The sequence below is a fragment of the Pelodiscus sinensis genome, chromosome 17 (assembly GCF_049634645.1).
Source record: "Pelodiscus sinensis isolate JC-2024 chromosome 17, ASM4963464v1, whole genome shotgun sequence".
Lineage (NCBI taxonomy): Eukaryota > Metazoa > Chordata > Testudines > Trionychidae > Pelodiscus > Pelodiscus sinensis.
In genome coordinates this window covers 35,636,383-35,661,132 of record NC_134727.1, presented here as the reverse complement: position 1 = coordinate 35,661,132, position 24,750 = coordinate 35,636,383, and the positions used below count along the sequence as shown (strand labels likewise).

The 24,750-nt window shown below is 43.7% G+C and overlaps 2 protein-coding genes across 4 annotated transcripts in view; one reads left to right on the top strand and one right to left on the bottom strand.

Moving 5' to 3' along the window:
- The window catches only part of DCTN4 (dynactin subunit 4), a 27,103-nt gene extending 13,292 nt beyond the window's left edge, over positions 1–13,811 (bottom strand). For 2 of the 3 annotated variants that reach the window (XR_012896396.1, XM_075900565.1), the window contains exons 1-5: positions 13,603–13,811; positions 8,554–8,624; positions 7,788–7,966; positions 5,962–6,032; positions 1,269–1,376 (exon numbers count right to left, since the gene is read on the bottom strand). Coding sequence is in view for 2 of the 3 variants with exons in the window: in XM_075900565.1 (XP_075756680.1) it covers positions 1,269–1,376; positions 5,962–6,032; positions 7,788–7,966; positions 8,554–8,624; positions 13,603–13,737 (564 nt within the window). In the remaining variant the exon portion in view is untranslated. The remainder of the gene's footprint in view (positions 1–1,268; positions 1,377–5,961; positions 6,033–7,787; positions 7,967–8,553; positions 8,625–13,602) is intronic. The other variant, XM_075900566.1, reaches the window with a different exon arrangement.
- On the top strand, positions 13,782–24,617 carry RBM22 (RNA binding motif protein 22). Its single transcript, XM_006138244.4, has 11 exons — positions 13,782–13,926; positions 14,969–15,022; positions 16,529–16,558; positions 18,155–18,287; positions 19,075–19,175; positions 19,340–19,512; positions 20,299–20,499; positions 21,143–21,307; positions 21,775–21,863; positions 22,563–22,694; positions 23,413–24,617. The coding sequence occupies exons 1-11, from the start codon at positions 13,873–13,875 to the stop codon at positions 23,541–23,543; spliced, it is 1,263 nt and encodes a 420-aa protein (XP_006138306.1). The 5' UTR covers positions 13,782–13,872; the 3' UTR covers positions 23,544–24,617.
- The last annotated feature ends 133 nt before the right edge of the window (positions 24,618–24,750 follow it).

Genomic DNA, 24,750 nt, shown 5'->3' with positions numbered 1-24,750 from the left:
GGCCACCTATCTCGAGACATGGCAACACCAAGGGCCAGGACAGCTGAGGTGCTCATTGACTTACTAGATCTCAGCTGGAGAGGGGATGTGAAAGGTGGAGGACCCGCAGAGGCCTAAAGAACCGGACTTCAGAGAAATGCTGCAAGGCTCATCCTATTTGGTAAGAATTTGCTTCCCCTAGAGCTAAAATGAGACATTTTCATCTGATGGGTTGGGCTAATTGGTAGGAAGTTATTATTGACACTCATACGGGGCAGCCGTGTTAGCCTATGCAGAGACTGTGTCTTATCAATGCGTCAGAAAGTGCTATTTTTCAAATGTGTGTGTCTGAAGGACAAAGAAAGAAACCTAAGTTACTAACATACAAGTTTTATAATGAACCTCAAAATGATGTTAAAAAGAAACTATGCCAGTCTTCAGAAACACTATTGTTAACATGAGTGGTTTTTACTTGCACTACAAGAGTTAACACTAGCAGAACCCGGGAAGAGACTTACCACTACATGTATTGTGTGTTGCTGTGAAGAGGGCCCAAAAAAGCAGCAGTTAGCAACGGAGACAAAAAATGCAGCCATAAGACAAGAGCAAATGCACAGAGCAGGCTGGTTACAGAATTAACCGAAAAGTAGCAAGCAAATTCTGCTAAACAAAGTAAGCTTCTCTCTAGCAGTTGCAATAAATGCACGATTCGGGTTTTAATAAATTCTTAAGCCCAACTTCAGTTAAGACTTTTAGCGGATAATACATGTCAATCCTGCATTAGAAAGACAGTTGGCAAATATCTCATGAACCTCAGTACATGAACCATACAGAGAAGAATTAACTCTGGTATCCTGGCTAAATTCCAACTTTAGCATTCATGTTCTGTCTACTCTCCCTCTACATAGTTTCTATACAGAAAGATACTTCCTATCCTTTAAAAAACACACAGGTGCAGAGCTACTGCAATCGCCTCAACATGAGAAGCAGCTGCATTGCAGAGCCAGCTGAGCTGATCACTTTATGCACCATCTGTGCGGTAGATTTCGAGATCCTTCAGGGATTATTAAGTGGGGAGGGTGGAAACTAGTGAAATGCATGGAAGGAAGATTATTGATCTCCTCCCCACCATTATTCTGAATGCCTAAGTATAGGTTATTTCAATTCCTTCTTGATAGAGCTCCTCCCTTTTTCTAGCAGGCCTATTCTTCATCTAATCTTCAAAACTGAGGCATTTAGGAAGCCCTGCTCCTGTGCTTCACTGTAGGAGCAGCACCGTCCCAGCTCACCGAAAAGGCTAATGGCATGTAGTTTCGGCGTCGCACCAGCTTCTTACGGTCCCGCTCTATCTTCTCTCTCTGAGCCAGCTGCTGGTAATACTCAACTAGTTTATTAATCTGAAGGGGGAAAATAGGACCAGTTACGTACTGGGTGAAACACTGTGCCAGACAAGACAATAGCATTCATCCACCCACCAAATTTTCCTTCCCACAAAGTATTTTCTTCCATTGCCAACACTGGTTTATTCTGAAGGAAACACACTTGAGGAAATGGGCAACAGGAACAGATGTTTCATTGGTTTTCTAACAAGGCTCATCTCAAGACCAATTCTATCATATTAGAATTCTATCATACTAGGTTTGTCGGGGGCAGGTGAGCAAAGCCCACAGGTAAGTGCTGAATGTGCGGGACTGGGAGATGGGTTGGAAATGGGGGGGACTACGGCCTATAATGGCAAGGAGAAAGGAGGGTCAGGGCACAACAGGGAGGCAAGATCAAATCAGTATCTTAGATGCCTATATACAAATGCGAGAAGTATGGGTAATAAGCAGGAAGAACTGGAATTGCTAACCAATAAATACAACTATGATATCATTGGTATTACAGAAACCTGGTGGGATGGGACGCATGATTGGAATATTGGTATGGAAGGGTACGGCTTGCTCAGGAAGGACAGACAGGGAAAAAAGGGAGGAGGGGTTGCCTTGTATATTAAAAATGTACACACTTGGACTGAAGTGGAGATGAACGTAGGAGATAGCTGTGTAGAGAGTCTCTGGGTTAAGCTAAAAGGGGTAAAAAACGAGGGTGATATCATGCTAGGAGTCTACTACAGGCCACCTAGCCAGGTGGAAGAGGTGGATGAGGCCTTTTTTAAACAATTAACAAAACTATCCAAAGCCCAAGATTTGGTGGTGATGGGGGACTTCAACTATCCAGACATATGTTGGGAAACTAACACAGCGAGGCACAGGCTATCCAATAAGTTTCTGGACTGCATTGGAGACAACTTTCTGTTTCAGAAGGTTGAAAAAGCTACCAGAGGAGAAGCTGTTCTGGATTTGGTTTTAACAAATAGGGAGGAACTAGTTGAGAACTTGAAAGTGGAAGACAGTATAGGGGACAGTGATCACGAAATAATAGAGTTCATGATCTTAAGGAAAGGTAGAAGGGAGACCACCACAATTGAGGTTATGGATTTCAGGAAGGCAGATTTTGATAAGCTCAGAGAACTTGTAGGTAAGGTCCCATGGGAAGCAAGACTGAAGGGAAAAACAACTGAGGAGAGTTGGAAGTATTTCAAAGGGACGTTGTTAAGGGCCCAAAAGCAAACAATTCCGCTGTGTAGGAAAGATAGAAAATATGGCAAAAGACCAGCTTGGCTTAACAAGGAGATCTTGCATGATCTCAAAATAAAAAAGGAGTCATATAAAAAATGGAAACTAGGACAACTAACAAAGGAGGAATATAGGCAAGCAACACGGGAATGCAGGGGCAAGATTAGAAAGGCAAAGGCACAAAATGAGATCAAACTAGCTACAGGCATAAAGGGAAACAAGAAGACCTTTTATAAATACATTAAAAGCAAGAGGAAGACCAAGGACAGGGTAGGCCCACTGCTTAGCGAGGAGGGAGAAGCAGTAACAGGGAACTTGGAAATGGCGGAGATGCTCAATGACTTCTTTGTTTCGGTCTTCACCGAGAAGTCTGGAGGTGTGCCTAACGTAGTGAATACAAGCAGAGAGAGGGTAAGTTTAGAAGATAGGATACACAAAGAACAAGTTAAAAATCACTTAGGAAAGTTAGATGTCAGCAAGTCACCAGGTCCTGATGAAATGCATCCCAGGATACTCAAGGAGCTGATAGAGGAGGTATCTGAGCCTTTAGCTATGATCTTTGAAAAATCATGGCAGACAGGGGAGATTCCAGAAGACTGGAAAAGGGCAAATATTGTGCCCATCTATAAAAAGGGGAATAAGAACAACCCAGGAAATTATAGACCGGTCAGTTTAACGTCTGTCCCAGGGAAGATAATGGAGCAGGTAATTAAGGAAATCGTATGCAAACACTTGGAAAGTAATAAAGTGATAGGGAATAGCCAGCATGGGTTTGTGAAGAACAAGTCATGCCAAACTAATCTGATAGCTTTCTTTGAAAAGATAACGAGCCTTGTGGATAAGGGAGAAGCGGTGGATGTCATATACCTAGACTTTAGTAAGGCATTTGATACGGTCTCGCATGATATTCTTATTGATAAACTAGGCAAATATAACTTAGATAGGGCCACGATAAGGTGGGTGCATAATTGGCTGGATAACCGTAGTCAGAGAGTTGTTGTTAACGGTTCTAAATCCTGCTGGAAAGGGATAACAAGTGGAGTTCCTCAAGGGTCTGTTTTGGGACCCGTACTATTCAATATCTTCATCAATGATGTAGATATTGGGATAGAGAGTACTCTTATTAAGTTTGCAGATGATACCAAACTGGGTGGGGTTGCAACTTCTTTGGAGGATAGGGACATAATTCAAAATGACCTTAGCAAGTTAGAGAAATGGTCAGAGGTAAACAGGATGAGGTTTAATAAGGAGAAATGCAGAGTGCTCCACTTAGGAAGGAACAATCAGTTCCATACATACAAGATGGGAAGCGACTGTCTAGGAAGGAGCATGGCGGAAAGGGATCTAGGGGTCATAGTGGACCACAAGTTGAATATGAGTCAACAGTGTGATGCTGTTGCAAAAAAAGCAAATATGATTCTAGGTTGTATCAACAGGTGTGTTGTAAGCAAAACTCGTGAAGTCATTCTGCCGCTCTATTCTGCACTAGTTAGGCCTCAGCTGGAGTACTGTGTCCAGTTCTGGGCGCCACATTTCAAGAAAGATGTGGAGAAATTGGAAAGGGTACAGAGAAGAGCGACAAGAATGATTAAAGGTTTAGAGAACATGACCTATGAAGCCAGGCTTCATGAACTGGGCTTGTTTAGTTTGGAAAAAAGAAGATTAAGGGGGGACATGATAGCGGTTTTCAAATATCTAAAAGGGTGTCACAAGGAGGAAGGCGAAAATTTGTTCCTCTTGGTTTCTGAGGACAGGACAAGGAGTAATGGGCTTAAAGTGCAGCAGGGGAGGTTTAGATTGGACATTAGGAAAAAATTCCTAACTGTCAGGGTGGTCAAATATTGGAATAAATTGCCAAGGGAGGTGGTGGAATCTCCCTCTCTGGAGATATTTAAGAACAGGTTAGATAGACATCTGTCAGGGATGGTGTAGACGGAGCTTGGTCCTGCCTTGAGGGCGGGGGGCTGGACTCGATGACCTCTCGAGGTCCCTTCCAGTCCTATTATTCTATGATTCTATGATATTGCATTACCCAAAGTTCACTTCCTCGCTACCGCAGTAATTGAGACTTTGCCATGGGTTGCATCCAATAGCCTGCACACTCTGCAAAAATCAGGGAGAATACTGCCTGGCCAGAACAATTTGGTGAAGTACAGTTGGCAGCCTCCTTCTCAGTTTAACAGAGGACGAGGAGAGTAAGATGTATTATACGTTGGGGACCAGGAGAACTCCAAGCCTGGAAGAGGGGATAACCAGGAAACGAGTTCTGTTCACACAGACAATAAACATGTTAACAATCTGCATGTTAATTAAAATAAATGCACTCCTGCCAGGGTTAATTCAGCCTTCCAACGTGGATTAAATTCTTTGGCACAGTTTCTGTGAGTCACTTTCCTATGAAGCCCAAGAAAGTAAAGTCACGTCTGACCTATGCTGTTAAATATTCATGATTGCAGTGTCATTGTAGCTGTTGGTCCAGGAACACTAAAGAAATAAGGTGGGTGAAGTACAAATATTTTATTGGGCCAACTTCTCTTGGTAAGAGGCAAGCTTTTGACCTTATACAGGGCACTTCTTCAGCTCTGGGACACTACTCAGAAAGTAGCGCAGCTAAACATAAGGCGGAACAGATTGTTACCATCAATAGTTAACACACATTGTAAGAAATCGTTCAGAGTGAAGTGGCCTGTTAACATCTCTGTAGTCATAGGACTGAAAAGGAGATTTTGTGGGTCACACGTCGCTACAATAAGCCAAACCACCAGTGTCTTTATTAAGATCATATGTAGTGTCTCGTGAAGTTGTGAATTTAGGCTCTCATCTTTTAAAGGTGTGGTGCAGCTTCCTTTGAGGGTGAGAACTGAGAGGTTAGATACAGAGTGATCGTTTTGTGAAAAGTGTTCACCCACAGTTGATAGGTATGTGCAGAACACATGGATTGTGAAAGGTGTGTTGTGCTGAGGCATTGATTGTTGTGGTAATGGAGGTGCATCTACAGGTTTTGCATCTCTTACGTTAAATACTCATGACACTCTTCATAAGGGTAGTGGTTTGGCCCTAATATATCCCTTACCACAAGTTCCTTGTGCCAGCTGGTGGCATTTCAACAAAGTAGTCTGCACAGTACTTTGGGATCGTTCAGAACAAGAGGTACTATACACACCCACTGCAGGATCTGACAGTTTCCAAAAGAGCATCATTCTCTGAACTCAGCCAACATGCTGACCCCATGACTACATGTAACGGATGGTTTCTCAAGAGTAACTGAGATGATGATATTCACTGTTCTAAAAACAAGACCAGAGTCTTTCTGTCCTACGCCACTCCCCTTAAGATTTCAGCGTTACCTCTCTCCTTTACTTACCCTCTGTGTATGTGAATTCTCTGGCTCCTGCCAACCACCACTAGCTGAAAGAAAACAAAAAGCCAACAGTCCTGAGAAGGAGAGGAGGCTCAACATCAGTGTTTTCCGAGATATCACTGAAGATGAGAAGTTGTAAATTTCCAATTTTTTCATGATAAACAAGCATCTTATTCAGGGGTCTCATCTTACGGCCCGCGGGCCAGCTACAACCTGAGCATTTTTTGCAATCGGCACAGGAATCCCTACTACCTGTGGGAGGGATGGGGTGTCCATACCCATCTCCCAGGTCCCACCCCTTCCCACCTCACCCTCTCCCCCCCCCCATTGCACCCCTTCCCTAAGCCCCCTCCTCTGCAGGACAAAGCCTTGGGGATTATTGGGGAGGGGCCTGGCACAGGGCGGCTTCAACCACAACAGGAGGCCTGACCCCTGATTTTATTTCTACAAACAGGCAACATTTAACAGTAAACCACCATACTAGGGGAAGTGATCACCAGCAGCACAGATGCTATGAAATGCTATGCAGAAATCTTGGAAAGATCCATTAGGTCCCTCTATTTGGAAGACTGTTCATATGAAGCTTCATGAAGAAGTAGCTTACTTGATCAGTGGTTTAAAATGCTGTATAAACATCTGCTTATACAGAACCACATTCTCTAAAGAAAAGGGAGCACTAACTACTACTTTTTGCACAGTAAATAGAAGATGTAATTACATCAGAAATCAAACTGACCATCACAACATCCTTTCAGATGGATTAATGTAAGTTACTTTGGGAAGAGGTGGAAACTATCCCTGAAAATGTCTCAGTGTGAACAAGAGTCTCTGATAACATTTTTTAAACTATCCCATAAATGAGTCCCAGATTTGGATACCATTTGCCAGTTTACAAAAGGTCACTAAAGAATAAGATGATTTTGCACCTCTCACAGTATTATTAAAATTGCTATTAGTCAAACTATATAGTATTAAAACAATTATTTACAGTTCTTTAATCATGAAGTGAAACACAAAAGATTAAATGATACAAAAGTAAGTAAATCTCATGCACTAGGAAGAGCGTGGCAATGATTTAGTTACATGGCAGCCAAACCCTACAGAATATAATATAAAATAGTTTAAATTCTTGTTAATGGCAAGACTAAAAGATCCAAAAACCTGCACTTTAGAATTTGCAACTGAAGGTCCCAATCCTGCACTCATTCTGAACTACAGTCACAAGAGTTTTGGACAGGCACAGGTATCTGCAGAGTTGAGGCATAACAGTCGGATCCAATCAGTAAGACTGAGCAGATTCTACATTTACTATACTCCCTGCTGGAAAAGGGATTGAATATATAAAACTGAAAAAGCTAAATTCAAATACTGACTCTAAAAAGCCTTCAAAATATTCATCTTCTTAGTAGAAGTGCCAGAACTATAAGTTTACCGTTGTCATGGAATTATAATAAAGTACATCACACATCAGCGCTATCAAGATGTTCTACTTAAGATTCTGAAATAATGGTGGTGTAGTTTGTTATACAGAGAAGTGCTCTGATTAAGAAAAAAAAAAAAAGAGCTCCTAATTCGAATGGATCTTTTATTAGGCAAGTGACGTTATTTGAGAGTACCATTACCTAACTAATCTTAACACTTCTCCATTCACAGACTTCCTAAATGGCAAGATCACTCTTTACCAGGAAGATGGGGATATCCAGTGATTAAGTTTTACTGGGGTTACATGCATAACAGATCTGGGAGTGATTTTTCTTATTTAGTATCTCTGAACAAATATTCTGTTTCACCATTACTTATTGACATGTCTTTAATATTGAGTTACTTACCAACAGACTTATCTGCCATGCCTACATCTCTGGAAGTCCAGCGGCAAAATCCACAGGCCAGGTAATATGCTTTCTTCATTGTAGTCTTGGCTGGGTCATCAGGAAGTGGAGCAGGAATGCTTGTTGCCCTGGTGGAAAGTGTGTGCATGCAGCATGGGCAGTCAAAACAATTAGCACACCTGTCAGAGACATGGGAAAGTCATGAGCTACATTGGCACACCTGTCATGTTACATAAAAATCTTAGAAAAACATTCTTAAAGAACAGCACAATTGAACTTAAAGGTGCCTTTTTGGTCTCTCACAACCTCTTTAGAAAATACTGTGCTCATATAGATTAAATAAGGGAAGGAAGAAAATTGCATAAAGTCAACCAAAGGATGGACAGAATGAGCTGGAAACAATGAAAAAAATACACTAGGCATGTAAATTCATTTCTCAAACTTATTTGCAACATGTAAACATGACAGCAGGTAAACAAAATATTTATTATAGTGCAAAAATTATACCTCATACTTCAGTACTTCCCTCTCCACAAGGGATCACAATGTAAATAAGACAAAAACTTAAGGATAACAGTTCAGGAGAGGGAGACTGAGAAACTTGGACTTTTTGGTGACGGGGCCAAGGAGTACACAGATAGGGTATGGGGATTATTAGGGTATGGGGATTATTAATGCTAGAGAAAAAGATGGCTCAAAATAAGTAGCTTTAAAAAGACGAGATTTGAAGGAAGAGACATTGCAGTGCTGCAGCAACCAATCATACCTATTCTTCTTCAGCTTCGCCTCAGCTGACGGCATGTTTTCCAGGCAACTGGGACAATAGTGGGAGTCCACCTAGTGAACAACAGACAAAGAAGTCAATGCATCCTATGATGCGTGTATTTATGTACAGGACACCAGCAGCAGCTGAAATGCTTTGCTGCATGACTTAAAAATGTTGTGTGGAAGACAACAGCAATGTGAAGTCAGGGAAGATGTAACAGACTTCTCGGCTGTGTCTACATTGGCACCCTTTTCCGTAAAATGGATGCTAATGAGACACTTCGGAATTGCAAATTCTGCAGGGGATTTAAATATCCCCCGCGGCATTTGCATGAACATGGCTGCCGCTTTTTTCCAGCTCGGGGTTTTGCCGGAGAAAAGCGCCAGTCTAGACGGGATCTTGTGGAAAATAAGCCCTTTTCCGGAAGATCCCTTATTCCTACTTGAAAGGAATACTTAAATCCCCCGCGGAATTTGCAATTCCGACTGGTCTCATTAGCATCCGTTTTACGGAAAAGGGTGCCAATGTAGACACAGCCCTCATGTTTAAAATTTTTCAGTCTGGCTAGGCAAGGAAAATTATCTTTAGTACGTTTTACATCAGAAAAGGGACTTGTCAAGAAGGATTAAATGCTACTACATAAGAAACACACTAAGCTTAATTGGGCTCTGATATGCTAAAGATTACAAGAGCCACAAGATATTAGTAATCCATTTCTGAACTTGAATAATTAAGTCAATAGAAAGAGTACTGCTGCCTTTCAAACATCTTTTTCCTACTATATGAATACTCTATTTTCATACCTCCACAATAACACCATCCTTGCCACCATGGATGTAGAAGCACTATACACCAACATCCCACATGAAGACGGATTACAAGCAATTAGAAACACCATCCCAGAGGACACTACTGCCAATCTGATAGCAGACCTATGTAACTTTGTTCTCACCCACAATTATTTCCAGTTTGAGAACAACTTATACCTCCAGATCAGCGGCACAGCCATGGGTACACGCATGGCCCCACAGTATGCTAATATCTTTATGGCTGACCTAGAACAACATTTCCTCAACTCCTGTCCCCTTTTACCCCTTCTCTACTTACGCTACATCGATGACATCTTTATGATCTGGACACATGGCCAAGAAACACTGGAGACATTCCACAGAGATTTCAACAACCTACACACCACCATTAACCTCAGCCTTGACCATTCCACACGAGAGATCCATTTCCTGGACACCACAGTACAAATCAACAATGGAAAATTAGACACCACCCTCTACAGAAAACCCACAGTTACCTAAATGCTTCCAGCTCCCATCCAGCACACACCATACGATCCATCATCTATAGCCAAGCCCTTCGATACAACCGCATCTGCTCTAATCCCACTGACAGAGACCAGAAACTTCAGGATCTCTACCAACCATTTATAAACCTCAACTACCCACCCGGAGAAATAAAAAAGCAAATTGAAAGAGCCAAATGAATACCTAGAAACCATCTACTACAAGACAGACCCAAGAAAACCAACAATAGAACACCACTTGTCATCCCCTACAGCTCCCAACCTAAACCTGTCCAACACATTATCAATAAGTTACAGCCTATACTGGAACAGGACACTAAACTCCAAGAAGCTTTGGGAGACAGACCCATAGTCTCTTATAGACAACCACCTAACCTCAAGATGATTCTTACCAACAACCACAGGACATACCACAGTAATACCAACCCTGGTACTTTCCCTTGCAACAAACCCCGTTGCCAGCTTTGTCCACATATTCATTCTGCTAACACCATTATTGGGCCTAACCAAGTGAGTTATAAGATCAAGAATACATATTCCTGCGCATCCAGAAATATAATCTATGCTATCATGTGCCAAAAGTGTCCGTCTGCTATGTACATTGGACAAACATCTCAGACACTTCGCCAAAGAATCAATGCCCACAAAACAGACATTAGACAGGATCACAAAGAAAAAACAGTTTCTTGCCATTTCAACCAGAAAGGACACTGTCTCAATAACCTAATCACATGCATCCTACTTCAGAAGACTTTCAAATCTGCACTTGAAAGGGAATCCTCTGAACTGGCATTCATGCTAAAATTCGACACTCTCCGCGGGGGCTGAACAAAGACCCCAACTACCTTACCCATTACAAAGATAGCTTCCCCAATTATCACCTCTAATACCATTAACTCACAGACATCTACCCTTCCCCACCTCTAATATCATTAACTCTCAGACATTTACCTTCCTCCCCCCCCCCCCCATCCCCCTTCTGTTCTGAAATGTGATTTGTCCTTTTCATATGTGTTCATTTTTTTTAATTGTATCCTTTGGTATATATGGTTGTGACTATTTTCTTCCACTATTTGATCTGAGGAAGTGGGTCTGGCCCACGAAAGCTCATCATCTAATAAACCATCTTGTTAGTCTTTAAAGTGCTACATAGTCCTGTATTTTGTTTCAGCTACACCAGACTAACACGGCTACATTTCTATCACTATTTTCATATCACATCACCTAACTTTATTTGGCCATTGCAACTGCACTGGTCAGCAATGAATAGTGTGGGAAGTGTTTTATAGCTGGCATGTATCTTGGAGAACTCATTTTCTAAATCTATGGGGAAATGATGTCTCCGTCTGCATCCTTTTATTGACAAGTTATCAGTTCTTAATTTCAGTTCTGTCTATCTGTGAAACAGCTTCACGTTTTGGGATTGCCAAAAACAGATTTTTCCTATTTTCCTATCCGAATATGGGATGATTAGCCCAGTCACTTTGTACAGAAACATCACAACAGATACGGCCAATTTACTAACCCTTTTACCTTATTAACAAATGCTGAAACATCTGAAACAACAGATGTTTTACTTGCATTAGATTATTTCACTTCCACATTAAGTGCCTTACAAATCTTTACATTAGGGATGTAAAATCCCATTTAAATCATTAACTGATTAAATGTAAGTTTAACCGATTAACTGATTAAACAGGGACGGGTGGGTGGGGGCAGCTCCGGCCCAGCTGCTTCCGGTCTCTTCCAGGGCTGGGAGCTGGCAGCCCCACATGGGAGACTGGCAGTGCTGGAGCAGCACTCCACCTGCGGTGGACCACAGGCTGGGGGTTGCTCTCCAGGTACCGGGTAACTGGTACCAGTTATCATCTCTACTTTATATACTTCAGAATGCAACTAAACCAGTAGCTGATCCCAGGACTTTTGGCAGTGTGTCATTTTAAGATTATTTGTCCTATTTTTGGTTAGACTGTGTCAACACATTGCATTACTTTTTAAAAAATGGTAATCTGCATACAGAAAACAACTTTTTCTTCACATCTTATGCCTTTAATGTTTTGTGTTTTATAAAACACAATCAGAACAGTTTTCATATGACTTTGTTACTAAATCCACCAGAGAATATATTTGTCAAGACATTGCAGTGCTTAAATTAGCAGTCATGGGGTATCTCACTCAATTAAAATACCTTGTGCAGGCTTCTAAACACCTCTTTTGTGTTCTGTTTGATACAAACGTGGCGATCAGTACAGATTTTTCAAGTGTTAGTAATCTCTGGACAGAGGGTAAGATACCTATCCATAACCTCAGTTGATCACTATTTAGAATTTAAGCGTGAAAAGGGCTTATGTCTTGAATGAACCTTTTCACCACTGAGGCTACATCTACACAATGATGTTTGCCAGAAGAGGCAATGCAAATGAAGCGCGGATTAGCATTTTCTCATGCTTCATTTGCATAATCTCTTCCTATCTGTTTCTGCCCAAGGGGTTTTTGCGCAAAACCAAGCAGTATGGACATTTCCTTATTGTGCAAAAACAAAATGTCCACGCTGCTTGTTTTTGCACAAAAACTCCTTGAGAAAAAACAGATCAGAAGAGATTATGCAAATGAAGCACGAGAAAATACTAATCCACGCTTCATTTGCATTGCCTCTTCCGGCATCGTACTGTAGATGTAGCCTGAATGACAAATTCCTGCCTGCAAAATCTACTGTGATTTCAAATAGAAGAGCAAATGGCTAGTCCAGATAAAAGTAAAGGTTTTCTGTTTTTTTAATCTACAAAACTGTACCTCTGAACCTTTAATGGGACTCAGAGCAAGTCTGCGGTTCCCAGATGCCAATGCAAACTTATTTATAAAAACAATGAGGAGTCCTGTGGCACTCTAAAGACTAACAGCTTTATTTGAGCATTACCTTTCACGGGGGGGGGGGGAAAAAAAAACACTTTGCCAGGTGCTACCCCACTGAAGCTTATTCATGACACACAATACACGCCATTGTCTTCTGAGAAAAGACGCTACTCTACAGTCACTGCTTGGTCTTGGGAAAGTTTTTATCCCAGACAATCCCCACTACCCCTCTGAGATCTTGGGGAACACCACGCCTCTCGACTGCTTTACAGCAAGGGAAAGCAGGCTCGGGTATAGGCCTCACAGGCAGCGAGTCAGCGACAGTCAGGAGCTACTGTGTCTACACTGCCATGGCTCCTGGTGCTACGCCCGCCTGCCAGCGCTACTCTGGGGTTGCCCTGGGCTGCAGGGACAACAGGCAGGGAAGGGCTGGCCCCTGATGGGGGAGGGGAGGAGAATCACGTCGGGGGGGGGGGCACCCTGTGGGGAGACACTGCCCAGGCCGCTGGGGGAGGAGCCTGTTTGGGATCGACCCCTCCCTACGCACCCAGGCGGGGGAGACGGGCCCCCCCCCAGCAGGACAGGGGCTGTCAAGCCAGGCCATCTCCCTACAGTCCAGACGGGCCGGAGTAGCTTCCGCCCCCATGATGTCTACATTGGCCAATCAGGAGACGAAGCATCCCGACCGACAGCGACGCGAGCCAATCCACAAGGCGATCATCTACTGGAGCTAATCGGAAAGGGTTAGCCAGCAAACCCCCTCCGAGAGAGTTAGCCAATAGGAAGAAGCGGATGGTTTGAGCGGCAGGCGTCGCGGCCAATAGGCGTCGGGGGCCCGCCTCTCTCGCTGGCCTGCGCCTCGGCCCGGCCGGCGGGGTTACCTCGTGGGAGACGCACTCCAGGGAGCGGAGCTCGCTGCAGTAGCGGCAGAAGTAGAGCTGGGAGAGCGGCGCGCGGATCTCCTTCTCGCCGCGCACCAGGTACGAGACCCGCTCCGACTGCAGCAGCGACGCCATCTTGGCAGCCGAACCGCCGCCGCCTCGCTCCTCACGTGATCCGGGCGCGCAGCTCCCGTCCCCGCCTCGCTGCTTCCGGCGGAAGGAGGGCGGGGGCTTCCGGTTCCGGTCCCTGCTGCTGGGGCTGCTTCCAAGATGGCGACGTCTCTGGGCTCCAACACTTACAACCGGCAGAACTGGGAGGACGCGGTACGGCCCGGGCTTCGGGGCCGGGGTCCCCGGGGGGGTGAGAAGCCTCCCCCGGGTGGTTTCACCCTCCTCGTGCGGCAGGGCCCAGCCTAGGGAGCCGGGAGCTGCTCGCGCTGCCATGGGGCTGAGGCGCCGGGGGGGTCTGGGGCAGGCCCTGAGGCGGCGGGGGGAGGGGCTCTGCCCCCAGGGCCCTTTTCCCGCCAGGTGCTGGGCCCGTGTCTTGGGTCGCTCGGGGGCTGCTGGTGTCTGACCCGGGCACCTGCGAACGCGGGAGCTGATCGCGTGGTTGGAAGAGGGTTGGTTTGTCCCGTGAAATAACTGGCAGCCGGAGTCTCCTCACAAGGCTTCATCTAGTAGCAGGTGGGGACATTGGGGGGGGGGGCGCTTTGTCCCCCACTCTGAGGAGTCAGAGCCGAGGTGCCCTCTAAGGTTTCCACCCATGTGCAGAATAAATGTCGTTACGTGCACCAAGGCACGGGCAGAGGTGCACCACCGGTAAAAAGACATGCTGCCAACTGTGGGAGGCGGCTGGTGGTGTGCTAATCCGCTGTGGGGCCGCCCAAGGGCTCAGCTTACAGCAGTGTTTCCCAAATGGTGTTCCCTGGAACCCTGGGGTTCCGTGAAGTGGAAATAAGGGTTCCGCGAGAAAATTCCATTACAATAACATTTTGATTTTAAAAAATAATTACTATTTAAGCATTTATGAATTGTGTTGAAAACAACTTTCATTTGTGTTGATCTCATGACCTTGTTTAGCTTTTGTTTATTATTATCCTTACTTACTTGTGGTCTACTTTTTCAGCTCCATATATTATTATAAGGGGTTCCACACATTTTTTTAGAGTTTAAAAGGGTTCCGTGGCCAAATAAAATTAGGAAACACTGGCTTACAGGGAACACTGGTCAGAGCTTTAAATGAGTAGAGTCTAGTCCTTTGTTCTGAGAGAAGCAGACGGCAAAGGGGTTGTTGTTGGTTAGGGATGTAATCTGAAATGAGCTAGTGAGTTTGTTCTGACTGGTTTTTTTTTCTTCCGTGATGCAGGACTTCCCTATTCTGTGTCAGACATGCCTTGGAGAAAATCCATATATCCGAATGGTATGTGACTGTTTCACGTCATTGTCCTTTAACATGTATGATGAGACTAGCACTGGTTTAGGCGATGAAAAAATTAGTTCAGACAAATGAGGCAAGTGGGAGATGCCAAAATTCATGCAGGTTTCTATGTGCTGCTTCTTAACAGTAGAACATGCGCTTTTGGGGAAGGAAGTCTAGATTTTGGGGTTGGCCAAGGGCATTGACAACATGATCAAAATAAATCAAATAATAAAAAATTTGAGCTGATATCAAGATAGCTTGTCCAATGGTTAAAAGTATAAAAGATCCATATCACAAATGTGTCTTCCATCACAACTTTGATACTAACGCTCTTCTTCTCTTAGCTAAACTGAGGTACTGAAAGATTAAACGACTTTCCCAGTTTTTAAAATGTGCTTTGAAAAGGGCTTTGATATTATTTCAGGAAGGTTGCTTGAATGCCCTTTAAATCTTTGTTTTTACCCCAATATATAGTTTTCAGTGCCGGACTATGTATCTGTCACCCAACCATTTTGTTTTACCCTTCCCAGCACCAACTAGAATCATGTAGCATATTTTCATTCTAAACATCCACATTTTTGCTCTCCTCTCCCTAAGTTTGCTTTAGTCTCTATCGAATGCTAATAAGCTATATTAATTTTTAATGCAAATACACTCTATGTTGTGAAGTTGGATAGAGGATTTATTTTTGTGTTATGAATCTCTGGACATTTTGTCATTTAAAAAACAGATATTAAAAAGTTGAAGCTGAGGGTTTCTTTGAAAGATAATCTACTGAATATTCTGCCATCATAAAAATTGGAAGGGTTTGGCTCCAAGTTCCCTATTAAGCCTATTAAGTACTGTGCAGGTGCTCAGGGCTACAGTGGACAAAGATACCTCTTCCCCCAGTCCTGGACCTGCTGCAGCTGGGGAAGAGGCGCCTCAGCCTAGGCCTCCCACCACTGGGGGAGAGGTGTCGTGACTGGGAGAGAGAGCTGAGGGGTGTCACTCTTTCCACCATAGCCCCGAGGCAACCTGTATTCCTTATCCCTGGTCCCATCCCAGACCCTGCACCTCAAATTGGGGCCTTCAGCCCCATGCCCCTCCGCACCTGAACCCTTTACCCCAGCCTTTAGCCCTTCATCCCCGGATGTATACCAGATTTCACAACCCCAGCTGGAGTCCTCACCCCACCTATGCCTCAACCATCTGCCCCAGCCCTGAGTCCCCTCTCACACTGCCAACTCCTTGGCCTCACACCTGCTGCATATGTGGCAAAAATTAAAGGAAACTCTGGCTAAAAGTGATTTTTCTCCCACTTAACTTCCAAAGGCTCTCCATATTAAGTGAAAGCCATGGGGCAGATATCTCCAAATGCAACCAGCACAAAGAGAAAACATGCAGTAGCTGTGGTGGTACAGCATGTGGATAGTTGGGTAGAAGAGATGTAATGTGGGAGATCATTGTTTTGATTAGTATCTCGTGGGAGTTTTTTATAGTATCTCTCATTTGATTTTATTCCAGACCAAGGAGAAATATGGAAAAGAATGCAAGGTATGTTTGTCTTCATTGGAAGAAATGACTTCTGGACAAGCTCATAAGTTTCCATTGTGGATTAAGATATAATGCTGAAAATATCAACTAACAATCTAAACTCTTGAGCATGTGATGCCATGATACCTTCAAAAACTTGACAACAGTTAAGCTTCTGGTGTGCTCAGTGCCTATCGCGCTGTCCAATATTGTTGCATTGTTTCCTTATATATCCTCCCATCTCCCTGTATTCATCTGTAGCCTCTTGTCTTACAGTTAGGGCATGTCTACTCTAGTGAAAAGATCGACCCTCTGATCTTCTAGCATTTGATTTAGCAGGTCTAATGTAGATTCCTAAGTCCAACGCTGAGGGAAGCTGATAGGAGCGTTTGCATTTTGCGTAGCTGGAGTTGCATACCTTAAACCAACCTGTCTGGTCTAGTATAGACCAGGCCTTAGATTGCAGCTCCTTGGGGGCAGGGACTGTCTTTGTTGTTGTTTCTCTGCAGCCCTTAGCACAATGGAGTCCTGGTCTGTGACTAAGGCTTGTAGGCTCTATAGTAATACAAATAATAAATAACTCGACTCGTGATTTATCCATGAAAGTAAGTGGTGCCTCGTGAGTGAACGTGCATCTTTTCAGCACTGGTCCTTGAATTGTTAAATCTGAAAAAAATGTTTAGGTTTATTTCACTATTTAGTCTGGTTATTCACTTTAAAAAATCAGTTTGTGCATGTTCACTTCTAGTAACTTTCATTCAGTGTGTAACGAGAACAGCGGTCTGAGGTTTCAGAGTTCACAAGAAAATAATTTTTTAATTAAACATAATTAATATCTAATGAAACAGTTGTTAGAGCACTGACTTTATAAAGTCACCTTCTGTTTATACAAAACCTAAGTTTGGGTTTTAATTTTACCTATGTTCTTTTTGTAATATATATTGGCATCGTCTAGTAAGCTAGTTATCCAAGCTCCTTCCCTCTCGCCAAATGGGCCAGGCCCTGTGCTGTCCTAGGATGTGTATATCCTGGAAATTACTTGAGCAATGTAGAAATTCTCTTTGCCTTATGCTCTAAGAAAGTTTCTTGAGTATTCAAATCATTGCAAGAAAGTCCAGCCAAAACCACCTTCTCCTGTCAAAATGAGGCAACCTGTTGCATTTTTTGAGCATCACCTCCAACAGCTTGCCAAGGGTTGAGGGCTGCTCTAGCCCCACGTGGTCTGGGAGTTTGCAGCCTCACAGGGTGTGGGGGGTGGAAGTGGCAGTGGGTGGGAGAGAGCTGCTGGTTGCTACTTGGTGCAAGTCAGCTGACTTTCTTCCTGCCCCCCTCCCACTGCTTCCACCCAGCGTGAGACTGCCGACTTCCAGCCTGCAAGGGTTGGGAGCCAGCAGCCCTTTCTTCATTTTCTCTCCCCATGGGATTAGAGTGGCTGGGCTGGAGCAGCCCCTGCCTTGGGCATTTAATCAGTTATGCTTAACATTTAACCAATTAACTCATTAAATGGGATTTTACATTGCTAGCCTCTAATTATAGTTGAGTTTCCATGAGAATTTGAATGCTAGTGGCATTGCTGGCTGCAGTTAGTGGTACAAGTCACTGCTGTCTTTGTCTCAGATTTGTGCCAGGCCCTTCACAGTGTTTCGCTGGTGCCCAGGTGTTCGAATGCGCTTTAAGAAGACAGAAGTATGCCAGACATGCAGCAAGCTGAAGAATGTGTGTCAGACCTGCCTGCTTGACCTTGAATATGGTGTGTAACCAGAGTCTATTTACCAACAACTGCAAGTACAGATTGAGACAACTCTGCTTGTCTCCTGACACTGCATAACATTAATTTGGCTCTAAATAAACATATATCTCCATGCAGGGCAGGGAGATGCATATTTATTTAGTGATGTTTGGTTCATCTTCTCTCTCATACAATCTGACTACGATCTCTTCTGTGATATCCCAGAAGGCATATCTACATGCTGAATGGTGTTCTCATCTGTGCACAGACTTTTAACTCACTAAAGACTAAATTATGTCTAATAATTCTATCCATTCTAAAATCCTGTACACACTAGTGCTGTGCTGTCTTTGCCTGTGTTCATAAGAATGAGTTGCTATCAGTTTCCAAATGTGTTTAGACTTTGATACCAGCTGGACCTTACTTTAACTGTAGAGAGGGTTAGAATTTTGATGTTGCCCACTTCTGTTGCTAGCAAGACTAAAAATAGTTCCATTTGTGATGCTAGATGTATCAGGAACTATATTTGTGATTAACTGAATCTCACTAATCAAATATGTTTCAATAGAATATGCAGAGGCTTTTAAAAAATGACCATGAAATTAGATGAACTTTCAGTCTCACTCAGTTCACCTTCATGGCAGGTAAAGTAATACTATCCAGAGGATATTAATTAATGCATTGTAAAACAATCAGCACAGATATGACTGCTCTTAAGGCCTTCTTTCTCCAAATACAACTTTAGTGTATGTTTATAACAACCTTTTTTGTCCTTCTTTTGGTTAATATTTTTTTAATTTAATTTTAGGTTTACCTATTCAGGTTCGAGATGCAGGACTCTCTTTTAAGGACGACATGCCTAAATCTGATGTCAATAAAGAGTATTATACCCAGAACATGGAGAGAGAAGTAAGGAATGCATTTGTAACAGAAATCTGTTGTTGGTTTATTTTACTTGGGCTAGCTGAAATGAACTAGATAATCTTGAAAACTTCCTGGTTGGTCTGATTATGTTAATCAGTTTTCTGCCAGTTTTCAAGCAATGAAATATGCACTCTTTGTCTACTGCTTAGATTTCGAACTCAGATGGCACAAGAGCAGTTGGTGCTCTAGGGAAAGCTACGTCTACCAGTGACATGTTGCTTAAACTGGCTCGAACCACACCTTATTATAAACGCAACCGACCCCACATCTGTTCCTTTTGGGTGAAAGGGGAATGCAAGAGAGGAGAAGAGTGTCCGTACAGGTATTGTTTTGTTTTGAAAAGCTAACTAGTTAACAACGGTGAGGTACAGTGCCTCTGTTTGCAACGTAGGGAATTCTCCAGTAAAATGGAAGTAATGCAGTGTATCCATAAGCATTTTTGCAGATGTTGCAGGAACAATTACATAAGAACAGCCATACTGGGTCAGACTATGATCCATCTAGCCCAGTAGCTTGTCTTTTGATAGTGGCCAATGCCAGATGCTTCACAGGGAATAAACAAAGTAGGGCAATTATTGAGTGATCCATCCCTTGTCGTCCACTCCCTACTTCTGTCAGAGGCTTAGGACATCTAGAGCCAGGGGTTGAATCCCTTTTTATCTTGATAGTGGCCATTGATGGACCTATCTTCCATGAACACAGCTAATTTTTGAACCCAGTTATATTTTTGGCCTTCAGAACATCCTTGGACAAGAAGTTCCACAGGCTGTGTGTGCATTGTGTGAAGTAGTATTTCCTTTTGTCTGTTTTTAATTGGCTGCCTATTAATTGGGTGATGCCTGATGCTTGTGTTATATGAAGGGGGAAAATACACTTCCTTTTTCACTTTCTCTACACCATTTATGATATTGTAGATATTGCTGTAATAAATGCATGAGTAATTTGAGTTCTTAAGGTTCTAATTGTGTTTCATTTTGGGGTGATTATTGTAATAGTTTTAGCTGTTAGTCCTCAGCTTCTTAAGGAGGAAGGTGGCTGTGCAATTGTATTAGTCTAGTGCAGTTGTAACAATGTAATGGTACAAAATACTATGTTGACCATACTTTAGACATGAAAAACCTACAGACCCAGATGATCCTCTGGCTGATCAAAACATCAAAGATCGTTACTATGGTATTAATGACCCTGTAGCTGATAAGCTTCTGAAACGAGCTTCAACCATGCCTCGTCTGGACCCACCTGATGACAAGACGATTACCACACTATATGTAGGAGGCCTGGGAGACACCATCACCGAGACTGATCTGAGGTATGTTGGTACATCAGTGTTCGCATTTGCTTGGTGCCTGGATAACTGCAAATTAATAACTTGCTAAGGTTTTCCTAAGTTGTTTGCTCATCTTTTACAAGCATCTTGTTGAGGTTGCTATGCCTGAGTGAGAGTGAAGGGGGCCATTCGTCCCTTGGTTATGCAGCCCCATCATTTGTCCCTACAGGTCAGAAGTGAGTGACCAGTGTTGGTCACTTCTCCCTAACTGGAAGTTGGCTCATGTATCTGTTTAGAGGAACACAGAACTTTTGGAGGTGGGAATAAGATTTAGTTGTAGCAACACCTTGATTGCAGTGTTTAAATTCTCTTCCCCTCCAACCTCTACCAGAAATCCCCTAAGAGTGCATCATTGCTACGGGTGCCCAGAGGATCCCATTTTACACTTGAAATCCCCTCGTGCAACCTCCACCTTCCTAATTCCTGAATTCTGCAGAAACCCCCATTCGAGCCTGCCACTGTTGCTGCATAAAGTGTTGGGATAAAGGTTCTGGGGTGGGCATTTCCTCTCTTAACAGCAGATTTGATATCAAGGGGAAAGGGTGGATGTGAGCATGTGAGATTTCTATTGTGTGTTTTATGGAGAAGAGGAGGAGAATCCCATTTTGCTGTCCTTTCCTTGCAGAAATCACTTCTACCAGTTTGGGGAGATCCGGACGATAACCGTGGTACAGCGGCAGCAGTGTGCATTCATCCAGTTTGCCACGCGGCAAGCTGCAGAGGTGGCTGCTGAGAAGTCCTTTAACAAACTCATTGTCAATGGCCGCAGACTCAATGTCAAGTGGGGGAGGTGAGTGAGAGAGAGAGAGAGGAAGAGGGAAAGCGTTTGTTTTCTTTTTGGGGGCTTTCGTCTGGATAGTGTTTTCGGAGAATTTGCTCTTAATTCAGCACTTCAGATTCACGTACTGTTCCTTACTTAGCTAACATACAGTGTTGGTGACTTAGAAGCCAAGTGTGCAGAAGACCCACATATTTACTGGGTTACCTGTCTTTTGGGTGGGTAGTGAGGTGTTGGGGAATAATTGGCATTGAGTCTCTTTGAAAAATGCTATTCTGGGATACGCTGCAGTCTGAAAAAGCAGCATTAACTCCTTTTGTGCCAGCTCCCAAAGTGCCTGCTGTTAACATTCTGTACGTTCTTGATCCATGGCCTGAAGCGGTGGTCTGGGATTGGTGACATTGCAAAGCACTCTGGTGAGGGTCTGCCTGCCCTGCCGCCGCTCTTTTCAGTTCTCACACTTTTGGCTTGGCTTTCAGGTCCCAAGCAGCAAGAGGGAAAGAAAAGGAGAAAGACGGCACCACAGAGTCTGGTATAAAGCTGGAGCCAGTCCCAGGTCTCCCTGGAGGTAAGGGAAATGTTTCTGTACCAGTGATTGGCCTCTCAAAGCACAGAACAGCAGCATGAGGCAGAACAGTGTTACCCTTCTAGCTTTGCTCTCTGTACCACTAGGATCTGGGGATAGTAGGGCAGCAGCATGTTTCACTTCCAGAGTAGTTAGTGAATCTGTGTTCACACGAGCTGGCTGGAGAGTTTTCTATTTGTGGGCAATGAAGGAAATACAAGGTGTCTCAAGACCTTTTTTTTGTTAACAGGGTGATTGGAAAGGGACAATGGTTAGAATAAAGGCTATTAAATCATTGCGACCTTCTGTGCCATAAGATCTGGTTGTGTGTTCTTCATTCATGTTGGGTTCAAGTGGTGTTATTGTGGAAGGGGGAGAGCCTGTGGAAGGGATCACAGCTTTGATTCTAGAGCTGTGGTGTCCAACCAGTTCTGAAGCAGTAGCCACCAGAGTGGCTCCTGCTATAGTGAACTAGCCACGTTGTTTTGAAAATGGGAATAATTTTGAGCCAACTAGCCACACTCAACCAGCCAAATAGCCACATGTGGCTAGTAGCTAGCATGTTGGAAAGTTCTAGAGGCTCCCTGCTTTCCTGTGGCTGTGTTAGAAACATGCTGCTAACCAGGAGAGCTGCTTGCATCACTCCTTAGATGTTTCCTGATAGCTTTCACCATTAACCAAAGGTATGTTTGTGTCTTGAAGCTCTTCCCCCACCTCCCGCTGCGGAAGAAGAGGCTTCTGCAAATTACTTCAACCTACCTCCCAGTGGCCCTCCAGCCGTGGTCAACATTGCCCTGCCACCACCTCCTGGCATCGCTCCTCCTCCACCTCCAGGTAATTCCCCTACCCCCCCCCCTCCAGTGGGGAGAGGTAGAACTATGTCCTTTACTAAAGAGCCAGATTCCCTACTAGCAGATGCCCTGTACTGTAGTTTTGTGTGGTACCTACTAAGTGCAATTGTGTTTAGGAAACTGCTTGGGTTATAAATGTGGTCCTTTATAAGCCAGAACTGCCTGAGCTGTAATATGTTTTATGCAAAATTATCCAGTACCCAAGAGAATCTCATAAACTGTGCAGAGGCCCACTCTGCTCAGCTGATAGCTGTGCAAACCCCATGTTGTTCCTAACTCAGAGTGACTCTGAAGGGATGGAATGTTAGTGTCAATATCTGACTGCTTGTATATTCAGAATGTGAACTTCAGGAAGTGTTGGGTTTGTCCAGCTGCTTGTTGGGTCTCATTACCCAAATACTTCTGGTATGCACATCCACGAAATACAAAACATTTGGAAGTTCGTAACATAATAGGTGGCAGGGGAACAGGCACTTGCAGAATTGCAATTGAATAGCAACATGTCCTAGGCTGGCCATGAAGCTGGCAGAAAGGTTGAGGGAGTAAATTGGGATGCCTCAGGGATAGGGAAGGATGGGAGGGGGGCACCCTTTCGGTGGCTCAGGTCTGTTGTGCTGATTTGGCTTGAATGACAAATAGGCAACAGTAGAAGACTCCATCGGGGTGCTTGGTAATCTCACACTTGTGTTCTGTGTCTGCAGGTTTTGGGCCACACATGTTCCACACCATGGGACCTCCACCTCCCTTCATGAGAGCCCCAGGCCCCATCCACTACCCTTCTCAAGACCCCCAGAGGATGGGCGCCCACGCTGGGAAGCACAACACTCCCTAGCACTCCGCTGACCTGGTCACTGTTTGAGTAGATGTCATTTTTTTGGTTACCATGGTGGCATATGTTCAGCTGTGGGCGAGCTGGAGACTAAGCCTTGCTTCCTGCTTGCACGCACAGGGCAGGCTGAGCTCTGTTGTGTTGCCACTAGCGAATTTGATCATTCATATAACCTGAATTGTTCACTTACTGTCAGGGGATGGGGGAGGGAGGAACGTCTAAAGGGTCCATGAATGAATTGTACTAGAATTACAATCCCATCAGTGTATTCAATTTTGCACATTTTGAAATAAATTTGTCTCCTGGGGAAAAAACACACCTTTTTTTTAGCCAGTTTGATAGCCTCAGAAGTTTATGCCCGGGAATGTATTGGGGTCTCCTATACAGACTTAGCTGGAGAGTGTGCTAGTCATGTTCATTCCGGAGTCAAATAATCAGTGATTCTTTATTGAAAAAAGATACGAGTTTCTCTAGCACTAAGCTAGAACTCTCTAAGATAATATTGAGAGAGAAGGAAACCATCAGGCACACAACTTCCAGGATTTCTCCTTCTACTTACTGTAACTTTTTCCTTCATTTTTTGTGCTTGCTTTTCTTCTGATCGTGAGAAACACTGGAGAATCCTAAGTCCCTATAGTCTGTCAGTTAAGTGATAGGTAATACAAACAATTCCTCTACTGCCAAATCTGACGTGACCCGGAGAGATGCTCAAAAAGCCATCTATTTCAGATAGGCCAGCTGGGACCCTCCTGCCCTCTCTTGGGGGAGTGAACTTTGCTACTGAAACTGCCAGAAATGAGGCAGCTGTTGTACTGCAAGTTCATTCAGTCTGAACTATGGCTCTCAACCTGTGAAGTGGACCAAACTATTTTTCATTTTGATAGTGTGTCATTCTTTTTTTTTTTTTAAGAGCTCTGTGTTTAGCATTCACCCTAGAGCATCTGTTCTTTGCATAAAGTCTGTAATTTAATACTGTGCCTAGGCATCCGGGTGGGAGATTTTAAGATCTAAAAGTGTTGCTTTGATGTAACTGATCTGTAGATATGTTTTGCTATACAGAAACGTGATGAGACCTGTTCCAAAGCCTTATTGACTTGATTTTTGTTTTTTTAAATTAAAATGGGCAGATTTTCCAAATGTTTGGATCCTGCTTCCAGAGGCACAATTTATCTGAGTATTGTCTGACCTCGTTAGGCTGAGCCATCTGTCA